The following is a 16,761-nucleotide window of genomic DNA, read 5'->3' as shown; positions in this document are numbered from 1 at the left end:
AAATCTCGCGTGCCTTTACTGACAGCTGGGAAGGTTTTAAATATTTATTTTAACTCAAATTTCGTGCTTTAAAAAGAAAAAAATAGAAATTGAAAGCAATGCTTTCCCCGGAGGGTGTGATTTAAATAGCTTGAGCAAGGATGCAAGAGAATCTCTGATCAACTTTGCAAAGGTATCCTCCAGGAAAATGGGTTTAGGGCGCTTGGTTTCTGATTACTGCGTTGAACAGATGGAAGCTGTTATACATATTAGATGGTGATACCGTTTAGCTTCAGCTCTAAATTAGTGCTTTAAGAGCATGACAGGCTAGACTGCTGTCATATTGTGATTTATACTGAAAAGTGATTGGGGAAATATGTGAACAGAATGCGACGAGTTAAAACCACCCTGACTTTGTAAAATACACATCTTTGAATGTCTAAGAAAATTGCTGAAGTGACCCAAATGTAAAGCATTTTTCAAGTTTACCGGTGGAATTAGGGACCTTTAAGTAGCACTACGTGCACTATTCCCTGGATGGAAGGCGTGGGTGCTCAAACCGTCACGTAGAAACACAGCGAAGGACTCAGAGGCACCTGTGAGTGGACATGGCATCCCAGGAGGAGATGTCACACCAGGCAGTGACACAGAACTTCAGCTTCCGTTTTCTGGGAACCTAACTGTCCATGAGGGGAGAGGGTAAGAAATGCAGCACCACGAAATCTGGTTTCATAGGCAGATCTACTGAGGAACTCTCCTCCTGTGTGCCAGATGCTGGTTTGTGGGGCTGGCTGACATCCACAGCTCGGGTGTCTGAGCACAGCATTTGCGTACAAGTACTCAAAGACTTCCCCGCATGAGAGCAAGTGATAAACTTTTGGCGCAGTTAAGAGGGGGACTGCAAATTTGGCTTATTTGGGACTTAGGATGAAGAACTCCTTTGGCACTTCACGTAGGAGAACGGGATCTCAAGGTTGCTTCTTAGTAGTTCCGGCATCATGTTCAAGCCCAGGAGAAACAAAAGTAAACGTATTGGTCTAGAACTGCAAGGAAATAGCCTCGCAACGAAAGCAGGAATGTGAGATGCATGTTTCAATACGAGTTTTACTCCTGGATATCTGAGTGCTGGGACACTGAAAATCAGCACAGCCGTGCAAAGGCTGGATGGTCCAGTTTCCTGAAGAACTGAGGGATTTAGATGTTTGGTTGTATGTCATGATTGCGGAAGTCCTTACTGTGGAAGACGTGCTTCGCTCTAAGGAGAACCAAAAAATATTTTGTTTGAGGGGAAAAAAAAAAGTTGATTTTGACTTTTAACTTTGGGTTGTGAAATACATGACACAAATTCTAAAATTTGGAGCTGTTTCAGAATAAGAAAAATGTTTTTTCCAGAAAATGTTTGAAAGTAAAGCTAATTAAAATGTAATTAAAATTGCTTTATACAGAAAGCTGAGGCAAAAAAATGCATCTTCAAAAAATAGCCGTGTTTATGAAACTTTAATATTCGAAAAGTAGTTCAAAAATGTTGTTCACCCCAGCTTCATTTTACAGACTTAATTCACGAGAAGGGTACAAGAAGTTAAACTGCCTTTTGCTTTCTGAAACAAGAAGTCCTGATTTTGCTCTGAAGTGCATGAATTGTATCTTTGAATTGTTTGAAATAAAAAATAGGAAATGTTTGAATAAAGTAGTTTTAACCCAAACGGCTGCCTAGAGGTATCTGTACTGCAGCTGAAATCCCTGTGTTGTGTCAGATGTAAAAATTATCATTTGAAGGCAATCGCTTCTTTGAATGCTCTGGCCTCCTTTGCTGCCTGCAAATTGCTGCTTTTAGGAAGTTCGAGGAATTGCAGTATTGCTACGTTATCCAGCTTCTCATTTCAAGGCATTAAACTGTTGTTTTATCTTTGGGGCTTGTAAGAAATGCTTCTGTCATTTGTTTTTCAAACAGCGCTGTTCAGGAATAGCTGCTCAAGTAACTTTTGCTTCTGCATTAAAACAAAGTTTGGGAGTGGAGTTGGGGTAAATGGCAACTTAACGTGACTTACAGTGGCACTACTGGTGCAATCTGTTTCTTCTTTGTGTGAGTAGCTACTTTTCAGTGAATTTTCTTCAACCTTTAAACAAGACTCATGCTTTGCAATTTTAAGGAGTTGAATGCAAAGGACTTCTAAAGTTGCTGGGTGTTTCAGACTGGTAATGTACTAATCAGACTTCCCTGGAGGTGCAACAGGTTTTCAGAGTACTCTAATGTGTCTAATTCATGAGAATTCATCTGAAAGCACATAAAATACCAAGGGCGCATATATGGCACTTGTTATTGAAAAGGGTTAATTCTTCTTTTTATTACCTTTTCCAAGGTTTACAGTGGGAATGCTTCACAACTGTGAATTGTCTTTTGTTGGAGTTTACATCATTTTATATTATTACTGGTTTTCCTACCCTGTCCTTGTTGCCTTCCGTATAAGCTTTCATCTATTATATTGCAAGCCTTTTTACTGGGGAAAAATAGTAACTTGTCTCTTTCTGCTCTCAAAAAGACAAGCTACTGTGCGGCTCCTCTGAAGAGACTTGTGATATGGTAGTTATCGGGTAAACTCAAACAAAAGGCATCTACTCGTCTAACTTTTACAGTAAAATTAGGCTTATAGAAGGCAAATAGACTTCAAGTGATTAATTACTACTTAAAGTAATGAATTTTACCTGGGAATACCTGTAAATAAAATATTCTATCATTTCATTTATGAAGTGTTGGCATATTATTTAAAGCAGCTTCAAAGCAAGACATGCATGTCCAAGAGTTAAAATTCACTTCTTGTTTTCATGGGAAAAAGACAGATTATTTCCAGAATATACTAGTATATATCGCTAACAAAGTAAACCGTCTTGTTAAATAGTCTGTGAGCACAAAGACAATTCATACAATCAGCTGTCAGGATCCTGCTGAACTTGCACATAGACCAAGGAGGAGAAACGTTGTCCTACTGGAGATTCTCTTGCAGGTCATCTTTCATTTTCCTACATCGTTTTAAATCTCTCTTGTAGCCTTATGCTAAAAGTGGAAAGCACTGGGAGATACTCTGTTTAAAACAGGATGAGGCATATCAGTGCTCTTGGAAGGGAAGGATGTAGCTCAGAAATGAAATTGCACGTAAGCTCTGCATGTAACTCTGGGGCAAATATTTTTATCTAAACTCAAACTTTATGAATAGTAAAATTGAATGAATCGAATATTAATTGATCCTTTTTTTCTTTTTTTTTTTTAATCGCAGAATCTCAGGTTCCTGACCAGCCAAGCTCTCTTCATGTCAGGCCCTTGACAACAAGTATCGTCATGAGTTGGACTCCGCCGCTGAACCCAAACATTGTCGTTCGCGGGTACATTATCGGCTATGGCGTCGGCAGTCCGTATGCTGAGACTGTGCGGGTGGACAGTAAACAGCGTTATTATTCGATTGAAAATTTGGGTAAGTAATTGTTTTCATTCATTTCATTTCATGAAAAGAGGTTCCTCTGAGATTATGCTATTTTTGTAGGTTTATTTTCAGGCTATCACTGGTGCTTCCTTTATACGTTGCTTTCTTAGGCTGTTTCTGCATTCCGTTTTACATTTGGTCTTACCTTCAAAACTCTGGATACGCTTAAACATGTCAAATTTCTCTGATAGAATATTCTTTTTATTCAGTAGATCTTACTAGGTCGTGTACTCCTAATACTGACTCCCACTTATGCAGAGAGCTGGACCTAAAGATGTTATTCCCCGGGCTGGCCCCCCATGTTTGAATTGAATGGCAATCGCTAAACTCCTATTTTGTGTCTGTCAAAATGGTGCCAAGAGAGAGGTGGTTATCCATTATTCATGGCACAGTCTCTGTGACAGTTCATCTGAATTCTGAGCATGGTACTCAGGGACCTGGATCCTTCCAGTGGTGACGGACCGTTCTCCTAGCACTGGGAAAACAGTTCAAAGTTTAAAGGAAGTCAAAAAGTTTAAAGGTTTCCTTGTCATTTCTTCTTTAGCCCTTCTATTCCAGGTAAAAATGGTAAGTTTTCTGCTTAGTAATCTGGGAACGATCAGATACTACGGGAAGATTCATTAACTTGGTGCATTAGGGGTGCACAGCTAGACTCAATTCTATAGGACTGAAACTCTCTGATATCTGGGGACACTTTTCTTTGGAATTGGTTTTTTATAGCACCATGAAACTGCATCATCCAACCTTTTTGCTGTTTTCTTGGGGAAACCTGGAGAGTAGAATAAACTGTTTTCACTGTTACTTCATCAAACAGCTCCTCTGTGTCCAGGTGTATATTTCATGATGGAGGTATTTGCAAAGAGCCATGCATAAACACTCCCAAATATTCAGTGGGTTCTACAGAAGGCGGCAGATTTGATAATGTTTTGTGCAAGCGTGAAGTTATTATGCAAAATGGAAAGATGTCTGACTGGACTATGGAAGAAATTTTGTGGAATATAAAGATAAAAGCTATTGCTAATGAACGTGTGTGTCTAATAACTAATGGTCAGGATTAAATGCAAAGTATTTTTTTTAATTCCAAAAGGGATTTAAATTCTCCCAAGCCTATTTTAAGTTATTTCATGTCTTTAATGAGTTTTCAGTTGAGTCTTTCACCACGGTTGACCCAGAAGTACTAGAAGAGAGAATTATATGGACAGAGCTATCTAAGCCAATGTGCTCTGGCTTTGGCCAAAGCTAAGGAGGAGATGCCTGCACAGGTCAATTTTATAGAGTTCTAAACGGTCATCTCTCACTAAAAGTGTCTTGATTAACAACTGGAGAAATGTCTTGGGGTTTGTGAAGCTTTGGTGTTTGTCTTCCTTCATGTATTAAATGACCAGTGACTATATTTGCTCACAGCACCTCTGATAGCCACTACCATCAGGTGGAAGATAACGCTGGGAACAACTTGCAGATACAAAAGCCTTCTAATAGGGTAACTACACTCGGTATTTGTGGAAAGCTGATGGTGTACTTCAGCTATTAGAACTGTTTCTGTGGATTAAAAGGGTTCTTCTATATTCTTGGCTGTGCCGACAGGCAGAAGTACGTAGAAAGTCCAGCAAGTCAGGGAGGATGTTTCACTAATATACTTTAATTACAGAAGTAACACTCGGACATCTAGAAAATGTCAAGAAACTGTTTTGATCATATCAAATATTTAGTAACAAATAATTCAGTCACTGAAATCAGGGTTGGTTGGTTTTTTGCTGAGCATCCTCCAACAGACTGAGGTTTCATGGAAGTTATTAATTATTCAAATGGAAAGTATCTTTTCATTGTACATTTTTTGGTTTGATTGCAAATATTCAAAATGTGAGCAGTGTGACTTAATTGTCATTGTCCAGATAAGCCGCATGCATCTGGTCCCTAACTGGATAAGGATACAAGCACTTTGGTCACAAATCCTGACGTGCACATTTTAAATTCAACTTCTCTGAACATTCACATGTACAACTTTGAAAATCAATTTCCATGAGTAATTGCACTAATTAAATTCCATCATTTAAATATCCACAGAAAATGAACCCCAGATGGATGTGACCAAGGGCCCAGAGAAAGCTTTTAAAAAATTACAACAGTTGCCAACGCTTCCTGCGTTATTCACCCACTTTATTAGAAACCATTACAAGAAAATTATACAATATGATGAGACAGAATTCTTTTCCTAATAAAAATACTGTTTTCGATAAGGTTATGAATCAAAATGTGCTGCTGGCAGGAATGAGGGGAAAAAGTATTTCCTAGATGTTACGTGGACTCGTCCCACCTGTTGTAAAATTTCCTATGAAACCTCTGCACGAGGGGTATACATGATCTTAAATGTAATCTGCGAAAGCGACAATGAAGTCTGATACCTAAATAAATGATGAACTTCAGTGAGTTTTCTCTTCCCTCCAAAGACCTCATCCCTTTTGATCCTCGTGGCTTTCAGCGACTGCTTCCTCTTGGCTCCCCAGCTCTCCTTTGTGTCATGAGACAGAGACTGCGGAGAGGTCACCCCACTTGGCCTCAATCCAGTCTGTGATGTATGTAGCTGAAAAATTGAAGTTTTGCAGCTTCCTGAGGTTCACTGCAGTGCTGCTTTTTATTTTTCCTTTGTATGCTATTTTGAAGCACGCTGCAAACCTATGTATCATTTAGATTCTAGCGCAGTAGATACTTTCATTAAAGAGCAATCAGATTTGTTTGACATTGGCTGCCTTTCAGAAATCCTGCCTGACTCTCATTTACAGTCACTGTTTTCGCGCACAGATGCCCAAACCCGATAATCCAGGTCCATGTCAGGCATTATTTTACTGCTATAAGTCCTGGGAGCAGTGATGGTGAAGAACTCCGGGTTGAACAGGGATGCGAAACACCCTGACACCATACCTGTGTGCATACATGCATGACTGATCTTTTTCCTGGGAACAATTTTCTTCTCTTTGTGCTCAGACCTGCACAATAACACCTCCTGGACATCTTTCCAAAGACCTTACAGTTGAGAGATTGAGGAGAGGGATGCACATGGGTGTTGAAAGTGGAAGCTACCAGCCCCCAGGCTGGCCCACTGGCTTTATTCCCTTCCCAGCATCGGCGATACGGTTGCCCTGGAAATTCCTGCCTTCGTGATCCCCCTTTGTGTGGCGGTTCCTGCCATAGATGTGCGATAGGGTTGCTGTAGCAGTTCCGGCTTGTTGGATATGTAAGGCTGCAGTTCCTCGTGGCGATATTTGTGCGGGTTTTGTTCCTCCTTCCCTAAGTTGTTTGTGCAGCCGCGGGTCATTGTTGGCCACCTGCACGCACACCCTACGAATGCGGATGGTTGGGTACGACTGTTACACATGTCTGGAAGTACAGTAATTTGTTGCGATTTGTATTTTTATGCAAAATTCTATAATTCTAAAATCTAATCCTAAATTACTTCCTGGTATCACAAAGTGAACTTGAGGCAGAGCCAGAAGCAAAACGTAGCCCATGGTTTAAGCTCAGGACTGTTTATTTTCTCTGCAGTCAGGTTGTAGAGAAGACGGTAGCTTTACTTATGGTCGCGATCTGTCAGTGTTCGGTAGTGAAACCTTTGTGATAGGGCAGAACTAATGATAAACTCTCTGACCTACACTCTAGACTGTTTATTTATTTTACCCAACTTCAGATGTTTAACTGAGTCACCTGAGTTTGAGCCATATCAGCCCGCGTTCCTTCTCTAGTCCATCAAGCAGGAAAAGACAACAGCAAGGATAGTTCAGCCCATTCAACAGCCCCATCATCTGGTTTTTTTCTCCCTGTTGACCATGGTGGATGTCCATAATGGTAACTTAGCCATCGTGTGCATTGTTGCGCATCAGGATTTGCCGTTCTAGAGCTAATTATGAAATTCCAAACATCTTTGCACCTTCAATCTGCTGCTAATGATCAACTAAAAATGCTTTCTGTGTAGTAGTTACTGGTTTTGGATGGGAGTCAGGTATCGAAGTCTCTTTAGAAATCCTATTAGACACTTCACTGCACCTTCGTAATCCTAAATACTTTTAAAACTCTGCTTGAAAGTAGAAGGCTTGAAAGCGATGGACGATCTCCTCAAGTAGATCACCCGTAGGGGAAGGATGGAGACCTACACGCTCACAGAGTGGCCAGCTTTTTAATTCCTTCCCTCTTGATAATGCAAGTGCAACACCAATACGCACAAGGCATATGGCAGCCTTGCATCACTTTTCAGGTACTTAATTGATTACTTCCTTCAAGCAAAACTTTTTTAGTGCCTGAATCGGCCTGTACCCAAGCTGTTACAGCACTTGTCTGAGTAGTACACTTCAGCTACTGAATAAATCACTTCAAAAACATGAAGAAAAGTACTCAGTCTTTCATAATAGTGATTGAGAACTTCATTCTGTGCAATGATCATCGTGAATACAACTATATAGAGGTAACACTTGTACTCTAGAATGAATTAGAGTGATTTTCTCATGACTGAGTGGTCCTATTGCCTTGGAGACACTCTCCACAGGTGCTGAAGAATATAAGAATATCCAGAGACTTCAGCTTTGTCAGTGAAGAATTTGTTGTATTTTCTTTCTGAAGTGTATGAAAGATATTTCATGTCAGTCTCATAAATTTCAGGAGCAAGCATCCCCTGCTCTCATTCAACCTTTTCTGTGACAGCGAAATCAGTGCTTGACTGACTCTCCAATGAATAATTCTAACAAGGAGACCCACTTCTAGTGAGCCACTTCATTTTCTTTTCTTTTTTTTTTAATATTCTTTAATTCTGTGCTTGTGATTATAAATGGCAAGGTTATTGGCTGATTAATGGTGGTTTTAATAATATTGGAAAATTCACAGATGCCAATTCTGATCTTTTATGCATTAGAAGTAACGGTTTCTGTACTGATCCAATTCAGAAGGCGTTAAGCGTAGTAAATGAGCTGACTGGGCTCATCTCCATGGAGCTTTGTATTAAAGCTTACTCATGAAAGAAGAGTTTAAAAGAAAAGGGAAGAAGTATGCCGAGGAGATTTCCATTTACCGATTCAGGGGGGCTGGACTAGATGACCTTTAAAGGTCCCTTCCAATCCAAACTATTCAATGATTCTATGATTCTGCAGACATAAACCCCAAAATATCTGAAACACCACACTAGCTGTAATAATTTGCATAAAACTTTTAGTAGATCACAAAGTTGTATTTTTAAGCAATGTATTGATAAAATGAAACATGGTAACTTTATCATGGCGTCTTCCAATATGTTAACAACATTGTTATGTCATGCTGGGATATTTTGATAAGTCAGTCAAGAATATTTTAATAACTTGCTGGAATAAGGGAAAAAGGTGGGAGGCTGACATGAGAAGGGTGGGAGGCTGGGCACAAGGAGGCTTGGAGAATGACCATTAGCCTCCCGTTGCTGCACGCTGTGGCCTCACGTTAGTGACATCCCAACAGCAAAAATGCTTTAAAAAAGCGTTTGAATAGGAACAATAGAACAATTCTGCAGCTGACGACAGGGAGTTTGCACCATGTGAGAGAAAGCAGAGAGGTGCAGATTTGAAAACCCGAGACTCAGTTTTAAGCTGATCAGAAGAGGTAATTCCTCTGGCATCCATAATAATATCTCCACCTGTAAAATGCCCTAAGTCTTTCCATGAGAAAATGTGTATAGAAATGACTATTTTACAGATATTCAGACCATTTAAAAACTAAACATGATGGGAAAGCTGTACCAAATCCCAGAGTCTTACAGAAATGTGGACTTTCTTCTTCAGAGCACTTCCCTTCCTCCCCCCTTACGTATGTGAGAACAGAAGAACAAGGTGTAATTTTAGAAAGAGTTTTTAAGTACAGTTGCCTTTGCGTGACCTAAGAAAAAGCTACATTCATCTCCTCGAGTGTGTAGGAATTCGTATGCACCCTCTTGAAAGAGTTTGATCGGGAAGCTGGAGTGCACGTCTTGAAATACTATTTTCATGTCTCTCTTTAACTTGAACCTTTGATCCTCCTGGCCCAGCAATGAAAGCAAAGTGCCTAATATGCAGCAAAATCTAGCAAAGACTTTTCAAAGTTACTCCCTCTCCTCCCACAAAGCCTGAAGCTACACACATCTGAAAATTTTAAACTCTGAAGAGAAAATCTAATGGATGTGAATGATTTCTGCTTAATTAGTAGTTTGGAGAATTAGAGCTACCATATAAATAATAAGAACGTATTAACAACTCACACCGGTAAGTCATTTTATAATGCTGGAGGGGGCTGCACGGTCCCCCCTGGTCTATGCGGACCGGCGTAAGGGGCTCTATACGACACGGCGAGAGATTGGCAGTCGGGATGGTTTTGTCTTTGCATACCTTGACGCAAGTGTTACTGTTCAGGTAATGCACTAGCGTTTTGGATGGCTCAAACATTAAACTTTACAGATCCCTGCCTTATTCAAGGAATAAAACTTAAAAAAATAATCAACAATTACAAGTGACAAGAAATGAAGATAAAGCTTTTAGATCTGAATTTCTATTTTAGCAAACGTACCAGTAGGAATACAAAGGGTTCCATCAAATTCACCTTCATCTTAACTGCAGATCAGATTAAATTTGACCCTTATGCATAGACGAGGCAAAAAAGCATTTTGTTTTATTGCGAAGGGAGGGAAAGAAGGTTCTTAATTTTCTTTAATCTTTGCAGATGACAGTTGTGGATTATAACAAAGACATGAAAGGCAACAAAAAAGCTTTTGAATGTAGTTTTGGGTTGTTTTCTTCTCTTTGCATTTTTAATACAAAATGGAGCAGTGAAAATCAAACAAAAATATGTTAAATTTTATGCATCTCATTGTTTCCCTCATAGATCACATTAAAGCACAACACTTTACAACAAGTAAAGGCACTTTGAGACTCCAGGGACTGTTCATTTTCTTTCTTGCCTTTGAAAACTGACTGTCATTTAAAGAATGCTGCCATTTCTGCAAATACTTCATGCAACAATTTCCTTTCATTTCTCCCTGACTTTGCTTTGCTTACAGAGTATGGAGAAATGGCTCACAAGCAAAGGGTCAGTTTGAGATCCACACACTATTTACATTACGAACAGATCTTGCGTAACACCCCCAAATCAGATACTGTGTGGATTTTAAGAGTGTCCTCACGTTAAAGTGATTTTTAGCCTGCCCAAGTGCCCGTGTGTAGGAATCCGCTCATACACTTCACTCTGGCTGACTTTCTGCAAGAGATTTTAGTTTGTTTACACCTCAATTCTCCAGCTGTAAAAAATAGCAAAACAGGCTTCCCTGACAAAATGTTTAGGATCTATTGACAACAGATGGAACGGAAGAGCTGAATATTGCTCTTCTTCGTTGGTAAAGAACAGAATGCCTAAGAATAACTCTTAATCCCAAATTATAATATAAATAATACAGATAGCCAAGAATATTTTTTTCTTTATATTCATTCATCGACAAAACAAAAAAAAGGAAGCTTTGTTGCAAGGCTTAGTTTTCAGCGAAAAGGATGGATACGACACTGTGCTTTGCCTTCTCCGGTCTTACTGATGTCTCAGTCACAGATGCCAAGGAGATCAAAACAGCTAAGTGACCCAGGCTTATAGATGCGCATTAGCTTGGATGAAAGACTTATTTTTTGCAAAGGACAACACAACCTCTCCTCGTCGTGCAACTTTCATTGTTATTTTTTGTGTACGAGTACCTGAAGAAACCTTGCCCACACACAAGTTAACCCTCGTGGTACATTAATGGCGCTTCCTCTGATGTCGGAAAGCATCTCGAGTCACAGCTATTCATTTTTTATTCATTTGTCCATATGTCTTACACTTCATTTTCTGCTACACTACTTTACTTTTCCTGAGTTTGGCTGCATTTGTAACATCAATAACAAATGTATGTGATACGCATAGGGATTTTTTTTGTTGTTTCGCATCCCTACCGACACGGAGTGCACTGAGCTTGCAATGCACCACGGGAGTTGTAAAGGTTCACATCTCCGCAGGAGACAAGACCTATTTCTAAGCATGCTCAAATTACAGCCTTTGCTTAAAAAAAAGCCCTGCACACTTTGTTATAATGCACACAGGACATAGCTCACAAGAGAAATCAGCAAGCAGGCATAATATATGATGAGATGACATCTTAAAAACAACTGTAAATATGGATTTGCTGTTCATCTCCTGAACGACACTAAAATAAAAGCACTTAACAGATTCTCATTATAAATTCTCTTTGCTCTGTTAAACACTTTCCCTAGCGTTTTAGAAGTTAAATATTTCCAGAATCAGCCTGAGTACCTACAAATATACAGGCACCCCCAGAATAGTGGGGCACATCATTGTCACCCAGCTGCAGCGACCTGTTTTGATGCCGTGACCTTCACTGGTTCACTGCAGGGTCATGTCCTCCCTGCGTTGCATGGTGCGCCCACCCAAAGGCACCATGGCTCCGGGGTAGGTCTGTGTTGACTTCACAGGGTACTTCACTGAGAGATGTCTTGCCGAGACGCAGCCTGTGAGAAGACAAGGAGGTGCTGTTGCTGAAGGACGTTGCTGGAGCTCACACTGTAGCAGAGTAAGGCAAAGCCCCAGGTATTGCTATCTAACCAGATTTTTGGAAGATGACTGAAGTCCTAGTTTATCGTCCAAAGAGCTCGGACATGCCCTCAACAGTTGTAACAGATTCAACGGTGAGGTTGGATTAAAAGTTACAGGTTAGGTAGTATTTGTTTGAAGTGTAGACGTGTAGGACCCCCCTCCGTCCCTCGTCCCTCACATCTCTGTGAAGCAGACGGCAGAACTGCGCTCCTGAGGGACAATTTTCAATTAACTTTAGGAGATACTTTAAGCGTGTCGGTGTATTAACATATCTTTACTATTTGTGCAACAGTAATACCCAGAGGTTCGAGGCGAGATTGGGGTTTCATTGTCTAGTTAACATAGAAACACAGTGTAAGGCGCTACTTCAAAGAGCTTATAGGCAAAAGACTAAAGGAAATAGAAAAAAAAAAAGTTAATACCACAGGGACTGAAGACACACAAAACCCAGTGACTTGTCCATCATTTCTTGAGATGTTTGTGACATACTGCAGATCTGAAGCCAAGTTCCCACTGTTCTCTATATTCACCTTCAAAACAAATGCTTTTTTCTAAAGAGGGCTTTAACACTCAGGAATTTTCCCAGGACAAAAGTTTCAGGTTTGGATGCCTCAGTCAGCACTCTACTTTTCTGGATCCTAAACAGAAGGAATTGATTTTCAGGAGATACTAGTACTCCTGATGCTTAAAAAACGTGTTATTTAGCTGACTTTGTTTAAACACTGGATGAAACCTTTTGGCATGGAAAAAATGTGCCAAATTTCCAAAACTTACATTTTGTGCTTTCCATTCGCAAAGAAGAGATTAGGCCCATCCTCTGTAACCTTGGAAAACGCATTCTTGAATTTTACAGCATTTGGCAAGTTTAACTTAATTGAACAAAGTTCTTATCTGTTATTATGGATTGTTCAGTTCACCAGAAGATGTAAATATATGCTAATTCTGTTGTGTTAGAGAAAGGATAATTCACAGGTAGGTCTCTTATTTTATTGAAGGTGATCATGAGCTCTTTATTACCCATTTTAGCCTTTCTGATAGTGACTCCCTTCCAAATTACCTGATATATTCGATGAAATAATATCACAGAAATTATCTCCTCATCCACCCCTGAAATGCAGCCGTTGCTGATGTACAAAGCGCCTAGAAGGAATAAAATAAAACTGTTTTTCTCTAGCTGACAACATGGGAGAAACTCATTTGGAGAATTTCACCGTGATAGTCTATTCTAGTGGAATATTTATAGTTAAATTTGCTAATATGATTAAAAGATGATTTTTTTTTTAATGTCGATATCATTTCCCTAGACGTGCTAAAATGTGCTTCTAAGCTTTGCTCTCCAGAGGAAGTGTATGTTGTCCAAGGAGTGGAATACATCACTTCTTGTGTCTTTTAATGGGGTTTAATCTGCTGGCCATTAGGTGCCCGGTGGATATTTGTAAAATCAGAGTCAAGGCGCCATTATTTTTGGGCTGATGGTAATTTCTGCACAGAGGTGGCCAAATCGCCCCAGGCTTCCTGACCCCCAGGCAAGACACTGCTGATGCTCTAATATCATATGTGGCACAGTGTATTATGCCTGGATATCTGGCTAGCCCTGACACTGCAGCTCTCAAAGCACAGATTTATTTAGTAGTCTGCTAAATGCAGAATGTTTTCTCCAAGGTCTGACCCAGGCACCCTCCCTTGTGAAGAGATTCCTCCTGAATTTGCAGAGAAACCCCTCCGATTCCCTCTGAGCTGTCCCACGCAGCAGGATCTCCAGGAGGAACGCCACCGGCTTTGGGCTTGTTGTAAACTTTATTGTAAACTGTGCTTTGGGCTCCTTAACGCATATAGGGTGGTTTCCGTGTTCCTGGGCGCGTTCCCCAGCCCTGGCAGTCTGGGCAGCCACAGCCCTACCTACAACCCTGCGTTTCAGGTCTAGGTTACCGAAGAAGTACGCTACATCTGAGACTGATGTTGGAAGTGCTTTTCTCTCCCGATTTCTCAGAATTCAATAACCTTTGTCTGCAGAGTTTATACTTCAATTTGACATTTGTCCTATAGATAGATTACCTTTCCCTGGCAATAAACTAATGTTACTAGGTCTAGGAACTGGTACTGGTGCTATTGATTACTAGGTGTAATGTTCTCACAAACCCAGACAGGAATAAATGAGGCTGTTCTCTGGTTGCTTTTTGAGATAATTGTGAATGACTGCTTTTCTGCCCTTTAGAGGGTCTTTCAGCATCAGTGACGCTGGCAGGACACGCAGAGCATAGACATAATTCTCTTGAAGACCCTCTCTCTTTTAAAAGAGCATTTCCCGCAGGAGTTACTCTGCTTACAACAAAATCTAGCATTTGTGTTTCCACTCCTTTCATTGCCAATAAAGGGGAGTCAGTATGCTTTTGGTGAAGCAAACGGTGAGAGCAACAGAGAGGACAGAGGGGTCCTCTGTCAGCAGCTGGCTTAGAACTGCCTCCTCAGCTCAGCAGCAAAGCCAGGTTTCTGCTCTCACCATGTTTATGTGAGCAGGTATTAATTATCATAGAATTACTGAGGTTGGCAGGGATCTCTCAAGTCATATGGTCCAAGTCTTTGTTCAAAGCAGGGCCAGCGTCGAAGGTAGCTCTGGGTCACACCGCTGTCATCTGCAGCTGACTTCTGAGCACCTTCAAGGATGGGCGTTCCACAACCTCTCTGGACCCCTGCCTCAGTGCCTGACAACCCTCATATTTATTTTTTTCCTAATAACTAACAAGAATTTCTCTTGCTGCAATTCCCACCTTGTCCTTTTACTGGAGGATATTGTCAGACCCCATCTGTTTTGACAAGATATCTTTGTTTCTACTTTGTCTACAGGGAGGCCATAGCTCCTCATGATGGATACCTTACTACTGCCTCTGCCATCCCAAGGGTAGACTCCTGTAGCCTACAGTTAAAAACAGCTTCGGGGGGGGAGCAAAAGATGGCAGGTTTCCTCCTCAGCAAGCTCTGACAGCATGAGCACGTTATTACACTGTACTCGTAGATACACGCTGGTGCTCAAGCAGAGTAGAAGGGATCAGATCTCAATGAACTGCTACTTCACTTTTGGTTAGGATCAGGAAAGGCACTGGCAAAGGCGTTGGGAGAAGATTATTGAACGTATAACTTATCTTTGTTGTTATTTTATTGGCTACATTGCATTAGAAGAAATTCAGATGTTTTTAAATGCAAGACAGTGGCTCTGAGTGGTATGATGGGATGAGCAACGTTTTCATGATGATCAGGAGACCCCATCTTAGCTTCGGCTCTCCCAGGGTACCGATCTGTAGAGCACTCTGCAGGTCCCTCGTGTCAGGTAATTGTTAAAACAGGAAATGAGAAGAGGACTTGAGAATGAATTTTTATTTGAGAGAGAAAGAAGCTGATCTGGAAAATCAGCAGAGTGCGCTACCCTCTTTCCAACACTGTAGTTTAAGGCGAGGAGCTTTCCTTGGATTGGAGTTCCCATCTAGTTGTCAAGCGTTTATTTTATATTTATAGTTTAAAGAGGAAATTAAATTATACATGAAAACTCAACATTTGTTAAAAGACCCCATGTAATGGCTGTAGGGATGTCACAATTTTGCACTCTTAAAGAAGAAAATAACTGTGGTATCTTGAATGAGTTGCTATTTGTTGAATATTTTCTTTCCAGTAACAACATCTGTCAGTAGAAGAAATCAATTTTGTTCATGCTTAGTTTGAACTTCTTGTCCTTTTTCTTTTTTTAAGTTGAACTGCAGAACACAACTTTATTTCCAGAGCATGTTCCACACCAACACTGAGATGGGGATTCTTGGCTGATGCTCTAATTAAAGCTGAATTCTTTGCTCGGCTTCTTCAAAGGCAAGAAGAGATTTCTTCTGAAAAAAAAAGCGTATAATTCTCTGCTTCTCCTGCTCCAGAATAGCAAATACAAATGGTAACGTCGTTGTTACAGGTGGAGAAACAGTCAGAATTTACCTCTGAATTCTTGCAACTGCACTGCAACTGTCATCTCTAAAGCCCCCGTTTCTTTCTTTCTTTGCGTTGTTTCTGCCAGGAGCGCTAATGACCCTTCTGCTCCATTAGCTGCTGCACTTACTAGTAGGTTTACACTAAAAAGCTTTCCTCGTTTGAACTCGCGGTCCAGTCAGTGGCATTTTACCAAAAAGAGCACCAGAATGACCCCGTAAGTGTTACAAGCAACTGTCTGCCACATGAAAATACGAATGCTTTTTCACTTTTTCATTGTATTGGACTAAACTGAACTCTAATACTGTGTTCAAACACTGTACCGTGGCAAATTGCCTTTTTCCCTCTTATCTAAGAGGAGACTCAAGCAATTATTTATTGCTCCAGTTAGCAGCAGCTCAAATTAACCACCTGAATTTTTCATGTTTTTAACAGAAAGCTACTGACTGCATCCTCATCCCAACCTCAGCTCATTTTTGCAAATGTAACCTTGCCCAGCCTAGTTATAAACATAAATCATATGTCATGTCAGTCTGTTCAATTTATAAAATTTGATGGACTATATATTGTGCTGTAAGGGCAGTTGTAATGAGGTATGTGCTATATAGTCTCCATTTTTAAATTTTCCATGAACTTACCACATTTTTCCACCTAATTTATCAATTTCTGTGAGTATATTTTTCATGATCAAATTAATAGTAATTCACTCGTTTTGCTTATTCATTATTGGGAA

At 40.3% G+C, this 16,761-nt stretch overlaps 1 protein-coding gene across 1 annotated transcript in view; it reads left to right on the top strand.

Moving 5' to 3' along the window:
* The window catches only part of LOC143172797 (netrin receptor DCC), a 579,706-nt gene that overhangs the window by 483,609 nt on the left and 79,336 nt on the right, over positions 1–16,761 (top strand). The window contains exon 15 of the mRNA XM_076362578.1: positions 3,252–3,446. Within this exon, the coding sequence (XP_076218693.1) occupies positions 3,252–3,446 (195 nt within the window). The remainder of the gene's footprint in view (positions 1–3,251; positions 3,447–16,761) is intronic.

This window comes from Aptenodytes patagonicus, chromosome Z, assembly GCF_965638725.1.
Source record: "Aptenodytes patagonicus chromosome Z, bAptPat1.pri.cur, whole genome shotgun sequence".
In the NCBI taxonomy this organism is placed as follows: domain Eukaryota; kingdom Metazoa; phylum Chordata; class Aves; order Sphenisciformes; family Spheniscidae; genus Aptenodytes; species Aptenodytes patagonicus.
The sequence above is the reverse complement of the archived record's forward strand: the minus strand, read 5'-3'. Positions and strand labels throughout refer to the sequence as shown.